The 17,475-nt window shown below is 50.2% G+C and overlaps 1 protein-coding gene across 2 annotated transcripts in view; it reads right to left on the bottom strand.

The window, feature by feature from the left end:
- Nucleotides 1-17,475, bottom strand: part of ARMH3 (armadillo like helical domain containing 3) — a 1,518,639-nt gene that overhangs the window by 13,534 nt on the left and 1,487,630 nt on the right. For both annotated transcript variants that reach the window (XM_069611618.1, XM_069611619.1), the window contains one exon: nucleotides 12,951-13,067. In XM_069611618.1, the coding sequence (XP_069467719.1) occupies nucleotides 12,951-13,067 (117 nt within the window). The remainder of the gene's footprint in view (nucleotides 1-12,950; nucleotides 13,068-17,475) is intronic.

The raw sequence follows: 17,475 nt of genomic DNA, 5'->3' as shown, positions 1-17,475 counted from the left end.
AACTGTCGTAACTGCTCCAACATTTGGTTTCCACTGGCACCGTGTAGGCCATTAGGTCATTTTCATTGTTATGCATTCATTGTTATGTACACCATTTCCAAGAAACGTATCCAACCCATATTTCACTGCAGCGCATAGATCATAGCTCCCCAGCCATATTGCAACCACTGCCTTATTGCTTAACTTTTTAAACTTCTGTTTCCCTTTTTTATTGTGTAAAGACAACACCATTTAAAGGCCATAACCGCCTTAGATTGTTAGACAAACGTTCACACTAAATGCTTTCCTTGCCTGAACAGTAGCCCCAAACAGGGTCATGCAGCACGACACCAAACTGCGTACGATGGACCACCCACCCACGTCTTCTAAAGCAACACAGTCTGACATCACCCACTGTTGCCTCGTAACACACTGCACATATAACAAGTCCTTACCCACTGTAAAAGCACATTTTATATATTTTGCCAACTGTACATTCACGGCACCATTTGTATGGCACCATCATATAAACTCGTACGTTACACTACCTTCACCGTAATCACACTACCAACATTCATAAATACATACTACAATCGAAACACGTTGCCGGCTGATTCCTTTCTTTTTTTCCTGCATCATCTCCGTAAATCGAAAACTAGCATACCTCTCCTTCAACACGACACACGCTCATTATAAAACAGGCTTGACGGGGGGAAGGAACAAGTTACTTACCTGTAACTGTTGTTCTCCAGCATGGGTCTGGCATGGATTCACATGCTCATGAATATTCCCCGTCGTCAGGCTGGGAATCCTCGGTAAAGAAAAAACCAGTATCAGTTTCGTTTCTGATCTGTCTTTCGTAGTAACAACCAATCACTGGTCTCTGCGTCATACTGACCACAGCCAATGACTGCCCTCTACCTAAGCACCGCCTCTGGCAGCCATCTTCAGATTTGGAAGCACGTGAAGTGGCAGTATGACCAAGTGAAGAGCCGCAGAGGGGTAGGCGGGAGGGTTCGCATGTGAATCCATGCCAGACCCATGCTGGAGAACAACAGTTACAGGTAAGTAACTTGTTCCTTCTCCAGCATGGGGTCTGGCATGGATTCACATGCTCATGAATAAAGAATACATAGCAGTACACACATGCACAACCACGGGAGGTGGCAAAGGCTCAACATTAAGCAGTACATCAAACTCAACATTAAGCATCTTACCTCCTCACCAGGCTCACCTCAGGCGAACAGGTTGCGCAGCACTGCTTGGCCGACCCTGGACTCCTCCCTGGAATCCCGATCGACGCAGTAGAATTTCGTGAAGGTGTGCGTCGACCTCCACGTAGCAGCCCTGCATATGTCCAGCAGGGGCACACCAGAAAGGAACGCCGTGGTAGCTGCGATCGCTCTGGTGGAATGGGCTCTCGGACGGCCAGGCAGCGGTCGGTTTGCCAACCGATGACAGTACATGATACAGCCGGAGAGCCATCTGGAAATGGAAGCCTTCGAGAGAGCCTTCCCCTGATTGACAGGTCCAAAGTTCACAAAGAGTTGACACGTCTTCCGAAAACACTTCATGCGGTCCACGTAGAACTTCAGCGCTCTAGCCACATCCAGCGAGTGCAAAGTCCTCTCAGCCGGCGACGAAGGCGACGGGAAGAACACAGGCAACACCAAGGGTTCGTTGAGATGGAAGTCCGACGGTACCTTGGGCATGAAGGAGGGGTGCGTCCTGAGCACTACCCTCGTGTCGTGAAAAGTCAAGTACGGGGCCTTGCATGAAAGGGCCTGGATCTCTCCCACCCGTCGTGCGGAGGTGATGGCCACAAGAAACGCTGCTTTCCACGACAGAAACTTCAACGGGGCCGAGTGCAGAGGCTCGAACGGAGGTCCCATGAGCTTGGTCAGCACCACGTTGAGCTCCCACGCCGGGGCCGGAGCCTTCACCGGCGGGAACGATCTGAACAGTCCCTTCATGAACTCTTTCACCAGACGATGAGACCACAAGGACGTCCGGCCCGTGGTTCTGGTGTATCGGGAGATCGCAGCAAGATGAATCTTGATGGACGCGTGTGCCAGTCCAGCTTTGGCCAGCGTCAGCAGGTACGGCAGTACCTGGGGAGCAGTAATCCGTAGAGGGTTAATCTTCTGTGCGTGGCACCAGACAGAGAACCTCTTCCATTTGTGTCCGTAGCATTTAAGAGTCGAGGACGCCCTGGCCTTTGCAAGAACCTCTCTGCAGTCGGCCGGTATGTCGTATCCTCCAAACTCTAGCGCTGCAGGAGCCAGGCCTGCAAGTTCAGCGATTTCGGGTCGTGGTGGAGGATGGCGCCTCCTTCCCTGGAGAGAAGATCCGCGTCCACCGGCAGCTTGATTGGCGGGGACGCTGACAAGTCCAGAAGGTCCGGGAACCATATCTGCCTCGGCCACGCAGGTGCGACGAGGATCATCCTGCACCGTGACCTCTTGAGCTGGTTGACGAGCCGGATTAGCAGTGGTAAAGGAGGGAACGCGTAGAGGAACAGGCCCTCCCAGGGGAACGAGAAGGCATCGCCCATGCTCCTCGCCTGGGGAAACCTGCTGGCGAACCTCCGGCACTTGGAGTTCGTCGCCGTCGCGAACAGGTCGATCCGGGGTGTGCCCCACCGTCGGAAGAGGCGATCCACTAGATCCTGCCGTAGTTCCCACTCGTGGCACGAGCGCAGCTCCCTGCTGAGTGAGTCGGCGATGGTGTTTTTTATCCCTGCCAGATGAAACGGCACCAGAAACATCCTTTGGGCGACGGCCCAATGCCACAGGTCCTGCGCCTCCTTGGACAGCGCTGGGGACCTGGTTCCGCCCTGTTTCCTGATGTAAAACATGGTGGTGGTGTTGTCGGTGAAGATCCTCACCACCTTGCCCTTGAGGGATGGAAGGAAGGACCTGAGGGCCCAGAACACTGCACGGAGCTCCAGAACGTTGATATGGAGGGACTTCTCCGTCGGGAGCCAAAGGCCTCTCGCGTGCAGATTTTCGGTGTGCGCTCCCCACCCTTCCAGGGAGGCATCGGTGGTCACTGTCTCCTGGTGGTCTGGGGTCTGGAAGTCCATGCCCGCCGTCAGATGTGTGCGGTTGCCCCACCACCGGACCGCTCGGCGGAAACTCTCGTCGAGTGTGATCCTCTCCTCGAAGCTGCCCGTCGTTTGGATCCAGCGCGCGTCCAGGAACTCCTGCAACGGGCGCATCCGGAGCCTGCACATGGGAATGAGGTAGATGCAGGAAGACATCATTCCGAGGAGGGACTTGATGGACCTCACCTTGGCCGAGTCGGAAACCAACATCCGCTGTACCTTGCCCAGGATGGACCTGGTCCTTTCCTCCGACGGGGAGGCCAGAAGAGACACTGTGTCGAGCTTCGCTCCCAGAAACAGTGCGTTTTGCGCGGGTACCAGGTGAGACTTGGCGTAGTTCACGGAGAATCCCAGGTCCGTGAGAAGTCGGACGGTCCTTGCCGTGTGATCCAGGGCGAGCTCCCTCGTCTTGGCTCGGATGAGCCAGTCGTCCAGGTAGGGGTAGACGTGGATCCCCTCGCGGCGCAGCTGCGCCGCCACCGGTGCAAGGCACTTGGTGAATACCCTGGGGGCCGACAGTAGTCCGAAGGGGAGGGCTTTGAACTGGTAGTGACGCCCTTGGACCACAAACCTGAGGAATTTTCGGTGCCCCTTTAGGATGGGAATATGGAAGTAGGCATCCTCCAAATCCAACGACGACAGGAAGTCTCCTTCCTCCAGCTGACCCAGGACGTGCTGGAGGGTGACCATCCGGAACTTTTGCGCGTTGATGAACTTGTTCAGACGTCGCAGGTCCAGGATGGGGCGCCATCCCCCCGTCTTCTTCTTCACGAGGAAGTATCTCGAGTAAACTCCGGAGCCCCGAAGTCTCTTTGGGACGAGTTCGATGGCGCCCTTCCTCAGCATCGCCTTTACCTCCAGGAGAAGTTGAGGGACGTGAAGTTCTTTCCTGGCCACGGGGGGGACGCGCGGACACCTTCTTTGAAATTCGAGCGCGTGGCCCTGGGCCAAGGCGTCCAGCACCCAACGGTCGGTGGAGATGGACTCCCACACGCTGACGAATCTCGCCAGCCGGCCTCCCACCGGGGTGCTTCGGTGGGGGCCCGACCCCACGGTCGGTTCAATCCTGCTTTGACGAGGTTTTGCCGCCTTGACCTCCTTGGCGACGACGGCGGGGTCCGCCAGACTTGCCTCGTCCTCTGTAAGCCTCCTGAGCCGACGAGCGGCCGCTTGACGGTAGGTGGAGAAACCGCCGCCTGAACTTTTGGAGGCGCCCTTGCCTCCGCTGCTCCGAAAGGGCGTCCGTCGTTGTTGCAGAACTCCAAGGGCCCGGGCCGTCTCGGTGTCCGCTTTAATGGCCTGAAGGGAATCGTCCACTGTTTTCCCAAACAGGTTGTTCCCATCGAAGGGCATGTCCAGGACTCTGGTTTGAACGTCTTGACGGAAGTCCGTAGCCTTGAGCCATCCACGCCGCCTAAGGCAAACGCCGTTGCCCAACTGGCGGAACCCAGTGTCGGCGATGTCCGTCGCAACGGTAATGGCGTGGTCCGAAGCCACCTCACCTTCCTGCAGGATCTCCAGGGCCTCTGCCCTCTTGTCGTCCGGCAAGAAGTCCAGTAGGGGAGCCAGTTTGTACCAGAGCTCCCTGTCGTAGCGGGCCACGATAGCCAAGGCGTTGGCCGCTTTAATCGTCGTCGCCGCAGACGAGATTACTCTGCGTCCCATAGCGTCCAATTTCTTTCCCTCGCCGTCCGGTGGGGAAGTCGATGTGGAGGCCGCACCCCCCCCCGCTTTTTTCCTGGCCGCCGCGGAGAGGCACAGGGGGGCCGTGTCCGGGACCCGGTACTTCTTCTCGTACCGGTCTCTTCTAGCTGGCGTCGTGGAAGGGTTCTTGAGGAGGGTGAGGCCCTCATCCCAAATGTCGTCCAATAGAGGCACTGAGAGGACCGTCTTCCTCTTGGCCTCGCGCCGCTGATAAAGGAAACCTTCCTTCTTCTTCTCCTCAGGGCAGAGTTGGAAAAGCTCGGATGCCCTGGTGATCATGGAGTGGAACGATCCAATCTCGTCGGGCGGAGAAGCCCTGGTGGGAGGCGACGACGGTACATCCTCGTCGTATACCTCGTCGTCCGTACCCGTCGCTGCCGTGTCAGTCCCCGTATCATCCCCTCGGGTGGACGGGGAGGAGGGCTGGAAGGGGCGCGACGGCTGAAAAGGAGGCGGAGGGTGGATCCTTCTTTTCTTGGTAGGGGGAACACCAGAAGGTCCCGGTTCTGGGTCCCCCGACGGGAGAGGTTCCGTCGGCAACGGTAGTCTCGTCCTTATCTCTGAGCATAAGGACTGTATAGCCAACAAAATGGCCGCCGAGTTGTCTCGCGGCGCTGGCAGAGGGGAATCCGACGGGCGATCAGGGGCCCCGTCGGTACCCTCGATGATGTCGTCGTCACCTGCGTCGGGATCCATCCCGACGGGCCGGTCTTCTTCCACGCCGAGGCCGTGGCTTAAGACTTCGACCAGCTCTTCCTCCGAGGTTGAGGCCGAATCTACGACGACGCCCTGCCCCCCCTTTTTCTTCCCCACGGGGGATTTCACGGGGGCCCTATCGATGGGCACAAAAGAGGACTCCCTCCGAGGTGGCAGGGAGACTCTGAGCCCCGAGGTCGCCACCACTGGTGTAGCCCCCACAGGCTGAGCCAGGGCCGCCGCGACAGTTTCGATAGAGGGCTTGGCCGGATGGATTAAGGCCTTCACCACCTTAGGTGCGCTCACCGCCTTATCCTTGAGGGGGGGGACACTGCCTCGCTCCCCCTCCGATGGGGCCTTCGAGCTCGACCGGGGCCTCTCCAGGAGCTTCGCCGGGTGCTCGTCCTTCCTCTTACCCGACCCAGAGCGTTGGCTCGTGGTTGATGGTGCCGGGGAGGGTGCGCCCTGCCTGGCGCCCGTAGAGCCCGACCGTTCGGCGCTCCCGGTGCCAGCGGACTCGCGGTGCTTTGCCTTGTGTTGGACCCCCGTCGCCGGGGCGTCCTCAAAGGTCTTAGAAGACCGCTCGGATTTCTTCTTCTTCTTCTCGCCTGACGGGCTCTTCCCTTCCAGCCAGTTGGCGAGACGTTGATGGCGGTCCTTCATGGTCCGCTCCGACATGTTGCCGCAAAACGCACAGTCCTTCTCCACGTGCGTCTTGTCCTCATGTAAGAAGTAGAGACAAAAGGAGTGTTCGTCCTCCTTAAAGACGTTCTGCAGCTGGCATCCAGGGCAGACCCTGAACAGCTTTCCGGGCGTCGAGCATCCCTTCTCCTGGGCCATGTCCGGGCCTGAGAAACTTCTGGAGTCCTCCAAAAGCGTAGCTCGACGAAATCTTCACCCTTGAGGGGCGCAGACGAATCCGACACGGGTCCCCGTTGATCGGATGGAGAGTCGGTGGAGCTTGAGGCTCTTTTGACCGAAAAAACGAAGTTTTTGAGAAAAAAACGTGAAAAAATAGCACTAACGCTCGAGAGCAATAGCACGAGGATCCCAACACATGAACGTGCGGTAAAAATCTGAAGATGGCTGCCAGAGGCGGTGCTTAGGTAGAGGGCAGTCATTGGCTGTGGTCAGTATGACGCAGAGACCAGTGATTGGTTGTTACTACGAAAGACAGATCAGAAACGAAACTGATACTGTTTTTTTCTTTACCGAGGATTCCCAGCCTGACGACGGGGAATATTCATGAGCATGTGAATCCATGCCAGACCCCATGCTGGAGAAGCATGTTTAGCTCCAAGGTTAGATATTGTATAGAAGTGTAGCAAACAAAGATACATAACTTACACTGCAGTTCCTCTGTCCATGTACCCCAAAGGTAGTCTGCAACAATCCCATACGCCGTACACTGCAATTTCACGCCTACCCAATAGAAGCATGGAATTTGCTGAAATTATGTAAGTACACCTTTACATCACATGTGTATTACGATTAACACTTAATAACGTGCTCCTCAGTATGCATATTTAAAAATGTACTCTACCGCTCACTTTCTCTCTGTACAATACACATATCTTTCTGATGGAAGTAAAAAAGAAAAAATGCTGTTACACTGCCATGTCTCCACCATTCCCAGTAAATTGCAACTGTCATTGTACTTTTGCTGCCATTCTTTCCCACCCTCTCCAAATGCAGACATACAGGGCAAGACGAACATGGAACGCAAGTCTTACACTAAAGCACCACACCTTCTGCGCACTCGTACACTGCTACATTCCCTGGTCTGCCCTTTGTATGCCCTTTCACACAATTACAACATCTACGCACCCTCAGTGTACTAAACGTTATAACGGCCACAGGTGCATGCAGCAGTCAACCGGCACACAAACACCTACAGCTCACATTTCATTGACGCACTTCTTACCAAAGCAGATCCTCCATTCTCCATCAATCCGAAGGGACCCCCATTAGGTTTCTTCTTGTATTACTTTCTTTGCAGACACACAGACACATTGTGCTGTGGGTCCAACTGCACTCGCTACCTCTGTCAACTTTTGTTGAAAACAAAACACATGAAAACAGCATCTAGTCCCAAACGGTTCCAAGGCATTTTCTTGTGTGCAGTCGTACAATCACAGTATTACCTACAAACCAGAGACCATGGCAGTGGGTTAACCTATGACACTACGCACTAAGACACAGTTCATGGTCCATCAGGCAGGCAGTTATTACCACATTTTCCTTCCTGCAAAGTTTTGTCCTGTACGCTGCAACTAATACCTGCTACTTACATCTACTCTTATTCCTCTTTCTACTTGGATATCTTGCACCTTACTGCGCGTGCAACAGCTTCCACATTCCAATAGACGGGTGGTGGACGAACCATTGGAAGATTACCATAAGCAATTGCTTTTCAATCGTTATTATCTGGGCCGACCGATATGTCCTGATATGTCCACTTGCGGTTCCTGCTATACGAACCAACCTGCAAACCTTTAGTCTATAAAGCATCCCAGAGGCACCAGATGCTACCTTCTCTACCTTTCGAAGAAAATGTATTCTTCCACACAAGCGCCCAAGCACCACTGCGTACTCCTTTTCCCACTTTTTTAGACGAGAACAGTTGTACAGATATGCACAGACAGCATTGGTCACTGGATTTTGTTTGCGAAATAAAAGAGCAGTGAATGCACCAACTGGCATGTTGTCTTTTACATTCTGTGGCAAAATAAAGCACTTCCAATCACTCACTGTATTGTTACTACAGTACGGAATGTTCTGGAACCGTATACTCAGTGTGTGCATGTCCGCTTTTGCTTATGTTGTTCCTTTCCAGAGCTAGGTGCTCACATGATAGACTGCGCTACGCTTGGCACGCACATAAAATAAATACCTGGAGTGAACGCCGTGAGGAACGACTGTCCACAAGTAAAGTCACTAATGCCAGTGACTGCTTCGATGGTGTATGCGGCACACAGGCATAGCTAACGGAAGCGATGCACACATTAAAATTGCACACACTAAAAGCTCCAACCGCTTCCGTTGCCCATCTCAACAAGTACGCCAAACAAAGGTAACAGTCAGATGGCCTGCCATCCTGTATATGGCTGGACTTAACAGCGTTCATTATGTTGTTGGCTGAAAATGTATGTGTGTTGGACTGTACATTATCCACACTTTACATGTGTAATGCTTATTACCTTGTGTCATGTCACACTACCTTCCTTCGCTCTCAAAGTACAGGGTATTATGAGAGGTATACCATACTGTACATTAATTATGGCATCTCAGTCCGTGAATGGCAACAAGGCCAATTACGTACATCATATTCAAGTGCAGTCAATTCACGCCACCTGTACTGGTGTGCCCATTGCAAAATTTCCTTCACAACCATGCTGTGACAGTGAGCACCCACAGGAGACATACATATTTCCAACCGTGTACGCTGGAGTTACATATCAGTATAAGAACTGACCCAAAGGAGGCAACATTGTGAGACCTACTTCCAAACAATGTCCACATTATTACATCAAAGGGCCTTAGTCATCCACACATGGCAGTAGGCGCTTGCCACTCCCAGAACAACATGGTACACCGATTACAAAAATTCCTATATCATCTACAATACACTCGCCATCCCCAAAAGCCTTTGAAGGTTGTCACCTGCACACCTATCCCACAACGCTTTATATGTTAATATCTGCGTACATGGGCCATGTCGCAAACGTTATGCAGTAAAACAATCCTTTCATGTCTCACTTTTTTACTACACTCCCTGAAGCAAGGCTCTGTTCACGGCCACACCACTCCTAACGAAATGGTGTCTTCTCTCACAAATGCTCCTTTACAAACTACACCATGTCCTCCACAGTGATTCTGCAAAGGCACGGACCTTAGGACACTTACATATTTACACGTGTATTGTATGGCACACGGTATGCTTATAATAACTTATGCAAATGACCTAAGGCAAAGTGAAAGTACTCTTACCTGCTAACTTTTTAGTATTTTTGAAAGGAACTTGGGGTTGGTCACCCTACATTACCTGGGGGCAACCAGACGTGGACTCCCTGCTCACTGTGCTTAGAGAGGCTCAGCTTCACCTCACTGATGATGCCCAACAAGGCTGAAACACGTGTATGGGGTTGCTGATGGTACTCTTGTTTAGAGAGGAATTGCCATAGCATTTTGGTGCTGGACTGCCCTTGTGGGTGGGACAAAGACTGATATGCAAATGGATATTTCCCATCTGCAAAAGGTACAGTGAGCAAAAAGCAATGGCTGTGAACTCTCAATGTGCTTAATAACCACTGAACAGGTTATCATGCCTTGTTCTTTCGAGAGAGGGGTGCCTGCTAACTTTTTAGTATTTTTGAAAGGAACTTGGGGTTGGTCACCCTAGGTTACCTGGGGGCAACCAGACGTGGACTCCCTGCTCACTGTGCTTAGAGAGGCTCAGCTTCACCTCACTGATGATGCCCAACAAGGCTGAAACACGTGTATGGGGTTGCTGATGGTACTCTTGTTTAAAGAGGAATTGCCATAGCATTTCGGTGCTGGACTGCCCTTGTGGGTGGGACAAAGACTGATATGCAAATGGATATTTCCCATCTGCAAAAGGTACAGTGAGCAAAAAGCAATGGCTGCGAACTCTCAATGTGGTTAATAACCACTGAACAGGTTATCATGCCTTGTTCTTTCGAGAGAGGGGCGCCTGCTAACTTTTTAGTACTCTTAGTACATATGTCTGAAATCCACATACCAATATCGCAGTACTCCCATACATAGCAGCATTGCGGTGCGGGTTAGCAACAGCCTACTCCTTCGCCACACCCACTGCAAAGCAATAGACCCATGCATGGAAACATGTGACCACTTACCTTTTCTGTCCACAGGTACATATCGGTACAGTAATGAACCTAATCAAGACAACTTCTGTTATCTACTTTCAACCAGTGCCCACCCTGTTATGTCCAAAGGCCCAAGGCAACATTTTATAACCTACTCTACTTCCAACCAGTGCCCACCCTGTTATGTCCAAGGGCCCCATCCATGCACACAAGCCAGTATGGGTTTTGCAGGCACAATACAACATAGCACTCCGACTGCAAATATCCTCTTATTGTCTCCAATGCACTCCCCATCCCCAATGGAGTCTCCCTGCACTCACCAAAAAATGATAGTCGCCTCCACAACTGCCCACCAATAAAGTATATGCGAGTACCGGCGTACAAATTCCTGCCATGTGCCAATGTCTGACTACCCTCCCTAAAGCAAGGCTGTGCCCAAGCCCTAGGCTTTTCGGTTCATAGGCGGAGGCCACCGTGCACCCAATTACCTAGTCCTACTACACACCCACTGGAAGGCAATGGAGGCATGCATGGTTACATTCCTCACAGTGCTTTCATGCCTACAAGTATGTATAGCTACACTTACGGACCCAAACAAGGCAACATTCTCACACCTACTTCCAACCAGTGCCCACAACGTTACGGCCAAGGGCCATAGCCATGCACACAAGGCAGTAGGGCCTTTGCAAGCACAACATAACATAGTACACCGACTGCAAATATCCTCATATTATCTCCAATGCACTCCCCATCATCTATACAGTCTGCCTACACTGACCAACATATGATAGTCCCCTGTGCACCTAACCACCAATGCAGTGTATATCAGTAGCTGCGGGAATGGTCCATATCGCAACAGTGTACTGCCAAACAATCCTTCCATTTCTCCATGTCGTTATGGCCTCCCTTGCAGCAACGGTGTGACCAGACTCGGCCGCATACCTAACCGCTAAGTGCCTCACTGCTCTCCCATGCATGGAGGCATTCCATTGCGGGGGTGGTGGCCAAGCCCAAGCCTCTTTCTACCTGCCATGCCCATGCAGTAAAAAGTCTATGCCTTACCCACAACCACTACAAACCAAGTCAGACAAGCATGGGAACATTTCGCCACAAACCCACCGCCGCAAAACAACGCAAATGCACTAAGGCAACATAACCACCGGCAGCCGTCACCTACAGCACAAAACATTGCCAATATCTTCGCTTCGCCGTCTATCACCCAGCCGATCCTGCAAACCATGTTTTCCCCCGCCTTTCAGCGTGCCACTATCCTCCCATACACCATGGCGGCGTTTCCCAAAAACTTTGACGCACAGCACGCTTCCCTCTAGCCAACCACCGGCCGTGTCCAATGTTCGCCGACATCACGGTGTATCGCAGGCCAATGACACTTGATCCGCTGAGCCAACAGGGAAATAGGTCCGCAGCTCGGACCCAGATATCACTAATTTCTTGGGACGTACATTTCAGTATTTTGCAAAAATATTACTGGTTGGATTTACACCAAATGCACAAAAGCACGCTTTCTGACCCAATCCCCCGCTCGTTCCACATATTTGGTGAAAATCCGTCCAGCTGTTCGGGTTGTAGCCGTGCACAAAGTGTTTCCTCATTCAGTCTATGGAGAAAAAAAAATAATTCGGGACCCCCCCTAAAACTTTCCCCCCTGCACGAAACCTCACCCAACTTGGCAAGAAAATTCAGAGCCATATACTTTTTTTTGCAAAGTTTGGTGAGGATTCCTCCAGGCGGAGCGAGTTTAGCAACTTAACGATTACTACACCGCCGCTACTGCGGGCCGTGTAATTATACTTTCGACAAAGTAAATCATTAAACCAAGATTTCTTTCTTAATTTGAAAAGAAAAACTTTCTGGTGGCAATGGTGATTTAAACACTGACCCAAATAATTATCATTACTAAGGCACAATGCACCATTTTCTGTCCCTTATTTAAAAGATACGATCACTGTGGCACTCCTACTCTTTGAGCAGTATTCTAATTGTAATAAATAACTACATAACTGCATTACAAACCATATGTTGCTCTCACTTGTTCAATAAATGATTACTCACTAGGCTCTTATATTAACAGCTCATAAATCAAACATTTGAAAAATACAGAAATACAATACCTAGCAAAACAAATTCTCATAGGTTTACCTGTTTTAGGAGGAACAGGTATTTTGGGTAGTCTCTTAAGGTGTAAGTAACCCTGCTTATTATTTAGACAAGTCAGCCGGGCATATGACGAACTTCAAGTACTTTAGGAACTTCAGGTACAATTTGTGACATGCTTAGAAGCACTTTTTCTTTTTTTACAGAGGTATGGATGAGTGTCAGGAACAATCATGTTTTATATCAATTTGAGGCATGTAGGGCACCATTGATGTATTGTGTAAGAACATATTTAGTCCCGTAATTGTAGAGACTCTTACCTTCCTCATTTACAATCATATTTCTGAAGAGATACATTCAGTAACATAGGTTATCAAATGTCAAGTGGTCACAAGATGCATGTTATAGGGCTGCAGTGCTATTCTGCTAGGCATATCCACCCAAATTCCCCACTAGAAACACAAATCATAAAACGTGCTTGTAGCGCTGACAAGTCTCACCAGTTCTTTGAAAAATGCAGCTTCTTTATGTTGCTCAGCATATCGTTCATATTGGTCCAATCCATCTTGAAGCTTCAAGGTAAGAGTGTCATAATTAGAACGCACAACCTCCAAAACCTACAGAGTATTAAAATAAAGAAAGAAGGATCAAATCTGATACTTAAATTTAAAGTTTCTTTTCCTCGAAGAGAGATGTTTTTGCTAAAAGTAGCAAGCCCAATCAACACATACACTACCTTACTCTAAGTAAACGGTGGTCAGGATACATTAAAAAAAATGAACTTATTGGAAGATTTGAGTTGTTTGTAATTTGTCATGTTCCAAATAAATTTCACTTTTCACCATGTAGAATGTATTCTCAGGGGCTAGTCTCGGATGCATCCCATACTTTTAGAGGGACATCATTCATCATCATGGGTTGTTCCTTCACCACAACGCCTTTGCAACTTTCTATGCATCCTGTACAATCCCACCATTTTTTTCTACCTCTGTATCGAGACCCGGCCACCAATAATCACACCGCAACACAGCTTTGGTTTTACTGACACCGACATGCCCTTTATGGGCAATATCAATAATGCGTGCTCTAATGTTTTCAGGTACTACTGCCCATCCCCAATGGAACGCAACTCCACCTTCCAAACTAAGTTCATCGCAGACTTCCCAAAAAGGCCTCTCACCTGGAGTCATCTCCCCTTTGCGAGGCCATCCACTCTCAATATACAACTTTAACTTCGAAAGAATATTGTCATTATTTACGGCCACAATCCACTCCTCCTTATCGATGACACCTTCATCATATGTGGCAAAAACGACCTCCATGGTATCATCCTGATGGGTCTCTTCCTCTCTTCTAGCCAATCTCGATAAACAATCGACTAATACATTATCTTTTCCTGCCACAACGCACATTTCAAAACTATGGCATTAAAAACGTGTGACCCATCCTGCAACGCTTCTGGATACCTTATCTAAACCTTTACGTTCAAAAATAGTCTTTAAGGGCCTGTGATCCGTTTTGATTATAAAATCAGTTCCCCACACAAAATTCTTAAACTTTTCGACTGCCCATAAGCAACCCAATGCTTCCTTTTCCAATGCGGAATATCTTAATTCGGCACCCCTTAGTGCCCTGGATGCATGTGCAATAATTTCCTCCTCTCCTTTGGCATTCACCTGAGATAAAACAGCACCTAAGCCTATTTCACTGGCATCAACAGTGATAATACTCCTTTTTCTCGTATCAAATTTCTTTAATGGCGCAGCCAAATCAATTTCCTCCTTAATATTTTTAAATTCTTTACTACACTTTTCACTCCAGACAAATTCTTTAACGTTTCTAAGCAATTTCCTCATTTCAGTAACTCATTCGGAAAAAAAAATCTTCATGAATTTATGATAAAACTCTGGCATTCCTAACAAGGAGCGTACCTCTCCTTTTGACTTAGGTTCAACTACATCTTTAATCGCATTTACCATGGCAGACTTGGGTCTTATCCCTTGGGCTGAAATCTCATGGCCTAGATATTCCACAATTATGAACACAAAAAACACATTTCTCCTTCCTCAATGTCATCCCTCTACTTCCAAGAATTTCTAGCACCTTTTCTAACCTTTCATCATGTTTTTTTATGCTATCCCCAGATACCAAAATGTCATCTTGGAAACAAAAACACCTTCATGAAATAATGTATCCATTATCCTCTTGAAAACAGATGAAGCGGATACAAGGCCAAATGGCATTCTCCTGAACTGGAAAACACCTTCATGCGTGAAGAAGTCCGTCAACTTTCTACAATTCTTCTCTAGCTCTACCTGATGATAGGCTGAGGCCATATCAATCTTCAAAAAAAAAGGTACCCTGACCCACCATGGCCAGCATTTCACCCATATTGGGCAATGGATGCCTATATACCAGTACAGACCTTTTTTCAATTCTTGCAAATGCACACAGACACAGATCACCTGATGGTTTCTTCAAAATCACTAACGGAGACATCCATTCCATGCCCCCGCTCTTTCAATTATCCCCATGCTCAACAATTTTTGTAATTCACTCTTCACATCCTCCCTCAAGGCCAAAGGTACAGGCCTTAATTCCGCACACACAGGCACACTGTCACAAGCCCATTGCGGGCCCAGTGCGGTCGTGACCAAGGGAGAGGGGTATTCCCCCATGGTAGAGTGGGGAGGTGGTGGACAGGTATGGTAGCTGGCTGGCGTAAGCGGGTAAAATGGAGCAAGGCCGCAATTTGTACCAGCGCGCCAACCAAGAGAAAGGGAAAGCCCAGCATGTGCAAAGGAGCGCCGAGGAACCAACGCCCCAGGCAGTCGAACGCTGACAAGGCGTGGCCCAAGACAATAAAACCACGCCCCGGACCGCACCCCGTGTTTAGCGTTTCTTCTGCTCTTTGCAAGAACAGTGCCTCGCTTACCGCTCCTGCTCTCAGTGCATCTACTGACAACTTTACGTGGATGGGAAGCAGTGGAAACTCGTCTGAGGAAACTCACCTGAAACGAGTATCCACGCCCTTGCGTAAAGGCTCGGTCTCTGTGTTCATTTTTGTTTCTTCCGAACAGCACCCAGAGTCTACCGGTGGGGCTGCTCATCTTGGAAATTGGTTCTTCATCTCCTGCTCATCTTGGATATTGGTGACTCATCGCCTGCTCATCTTGGTTCTTCGACTGTGGTCTTTCCCGCAGCATCCAAGGACCTGAAAGGCAAAGCATCAGTGTGAGGGATCCCATTCCATTCTTCGACCATCGCACGTCCCAGTGAGTGCTCACCTGCACATTGAGTCCAGCGCTGTTCCGTCAGCATCCCATAACAGTGTCGGCCTTCAGTCGCTCAGCTCCTGTGACGAAGAAAGACAAAGACATTGTGAAAGTAAGCTTAGACGAAGTTTGCAAGCACAGCAAGTTGGTCACTCGTGCTTAACTAAGACTTACCTGTTCCCACGTTTAAATCAAGACTTACCTGTTCACCGACGTATCCTGTGTGTCGGAGCCGGCCCAGACCACGTACCTTTAGTGAAGTAACTGGAGGACGATACAGACCTGAGGACCGTAACCATAGTCGCAAACATTACGGTGAGCAGCGCTCACTTCGCTCCAGCCAGCCAACCCTGGGTCTGGAGGGGAGGGGCAGAAGGGAAGGTACTGCGCTTATACTTACCCCGTATTTACCTTTAGGTCACCCTGACCCCCAGAACGATACAGCCCCAAAGTCCCGAAACCACCCAGGTCCCTCCCTCCGAACCCCACGGTCCCCTGGGAGTTAATCCCCAGTCGATCAGTGGGGGAAGGAGTGGCTGGGGCGAGCGTCAGGGTGAAGGCAGCCAGCGAGCGGGCTACGCATCAGTACAGACCGGACCAGGCACTCCTGCAGGGCACCAGAGGTAAGTGTGACAAAACGCTAAAACCACGTCACAAGAACTGCCCGGGTGCCATGGATCCAGGGGTAGACCTTTTTTCCACTCTTTTGGGGAATTGTGGGCCGAGGTGCACACAGCCCGCTCAGAGACAAATGCAATCAGGAGGGAGGTGGTAGTCAATAGAGAGAAGACCAAGGATTTGGCCAAGCGGCTATTGGTCGCTCAGGACGGCCAGGTTCCTCCAGACAGAGTAGCAGAGGGGGTGCCCCAAATTCAGGTCACAACACCACCCTTTGTTAGCTTAGCCCCTCCCAAATGCTTCCTAGGTGACCCCCGGAGGTACGCCATATTTATGAACCGGTGTAGGTTGCACTTCCAGTGCCAACCAGGGGCCTTCCCCTTGTACCAAGCCAAGGTGGCCTTTGTATTGTCTTACCTGGGGGGTCACGCGGCTAATTGGTCGGTACCGATAGTGAACCGAGATTACCCTGTTTTACATAACTTTGGAGCTTTTCAGCAAGAACTGGACAAGCTATTTGCCTGCAAAAATCAAGGGGCAGCCTTAGACGGAGAAGCCCTACGGCAAGGGTCCCATCTATTGATATACATCAGGACATTCAATCGTGTGGTGGCTGAAATGAATTGGCCAGAGGAAAAAAATAACCACCCTCTTCTATCGAGGCCTCAGGGGTGAGCTGAAAGACGTTTTAGCGCAAGTAGTCAACCCACCTGAATGCGGCGCAGACTATATAGACTTAGTGATACAGTTGAATCATCGTTTGCAAGAGAGAAAGGCAGATCGAACAAGGGCAGAAGCCCGGCCCCTATATGTGCGCCCATGTGAAGTCCAAGTGCGTCCCCGAAAAAATACCCCGGAACCCATGTCGTTGGGCAGTGCGAGGGGACCACTCTCGAAGGAGGAAAGAGACGCTGGCAGCAACAATTGTGTCTATATTGTGGCAAGGCGGGCCACTTCCTGAAAGACTGCCCTAGTAAGCCGAATAAACGGGCCTTGGGTGCCATTGGGGAGGCAGTGATCAGTCCTGAGGATCCCTCACAGCCGATGGAAAACTCCTAAACTCGACAAGAGTAGGGATCAGCTTGTCGAGGGAAACTAAAGTAACCATGGTCTCACACCTCACCTTACCTTA

Source organism: Ambystoma mexicanum, chromosome 8, assembly GCF_040938575.1.
Source record: "Ambystoma mexicanum isolate Mex_15411 chromosome 8, UKY_AmexF1_1, whole genome shotgun sequence".
Classification (NCBI taxonomy): Eukaryota; Metazoa; Chordata; class Amphibia; order Caudata; family Ambystomatidae; genus Ambystoma; species Ambystoma mexicanum.
Note: the sequence above shows the minus strand (reverse complement) of the source record. Positions and strands in the feature narration are given on the sequence as shown.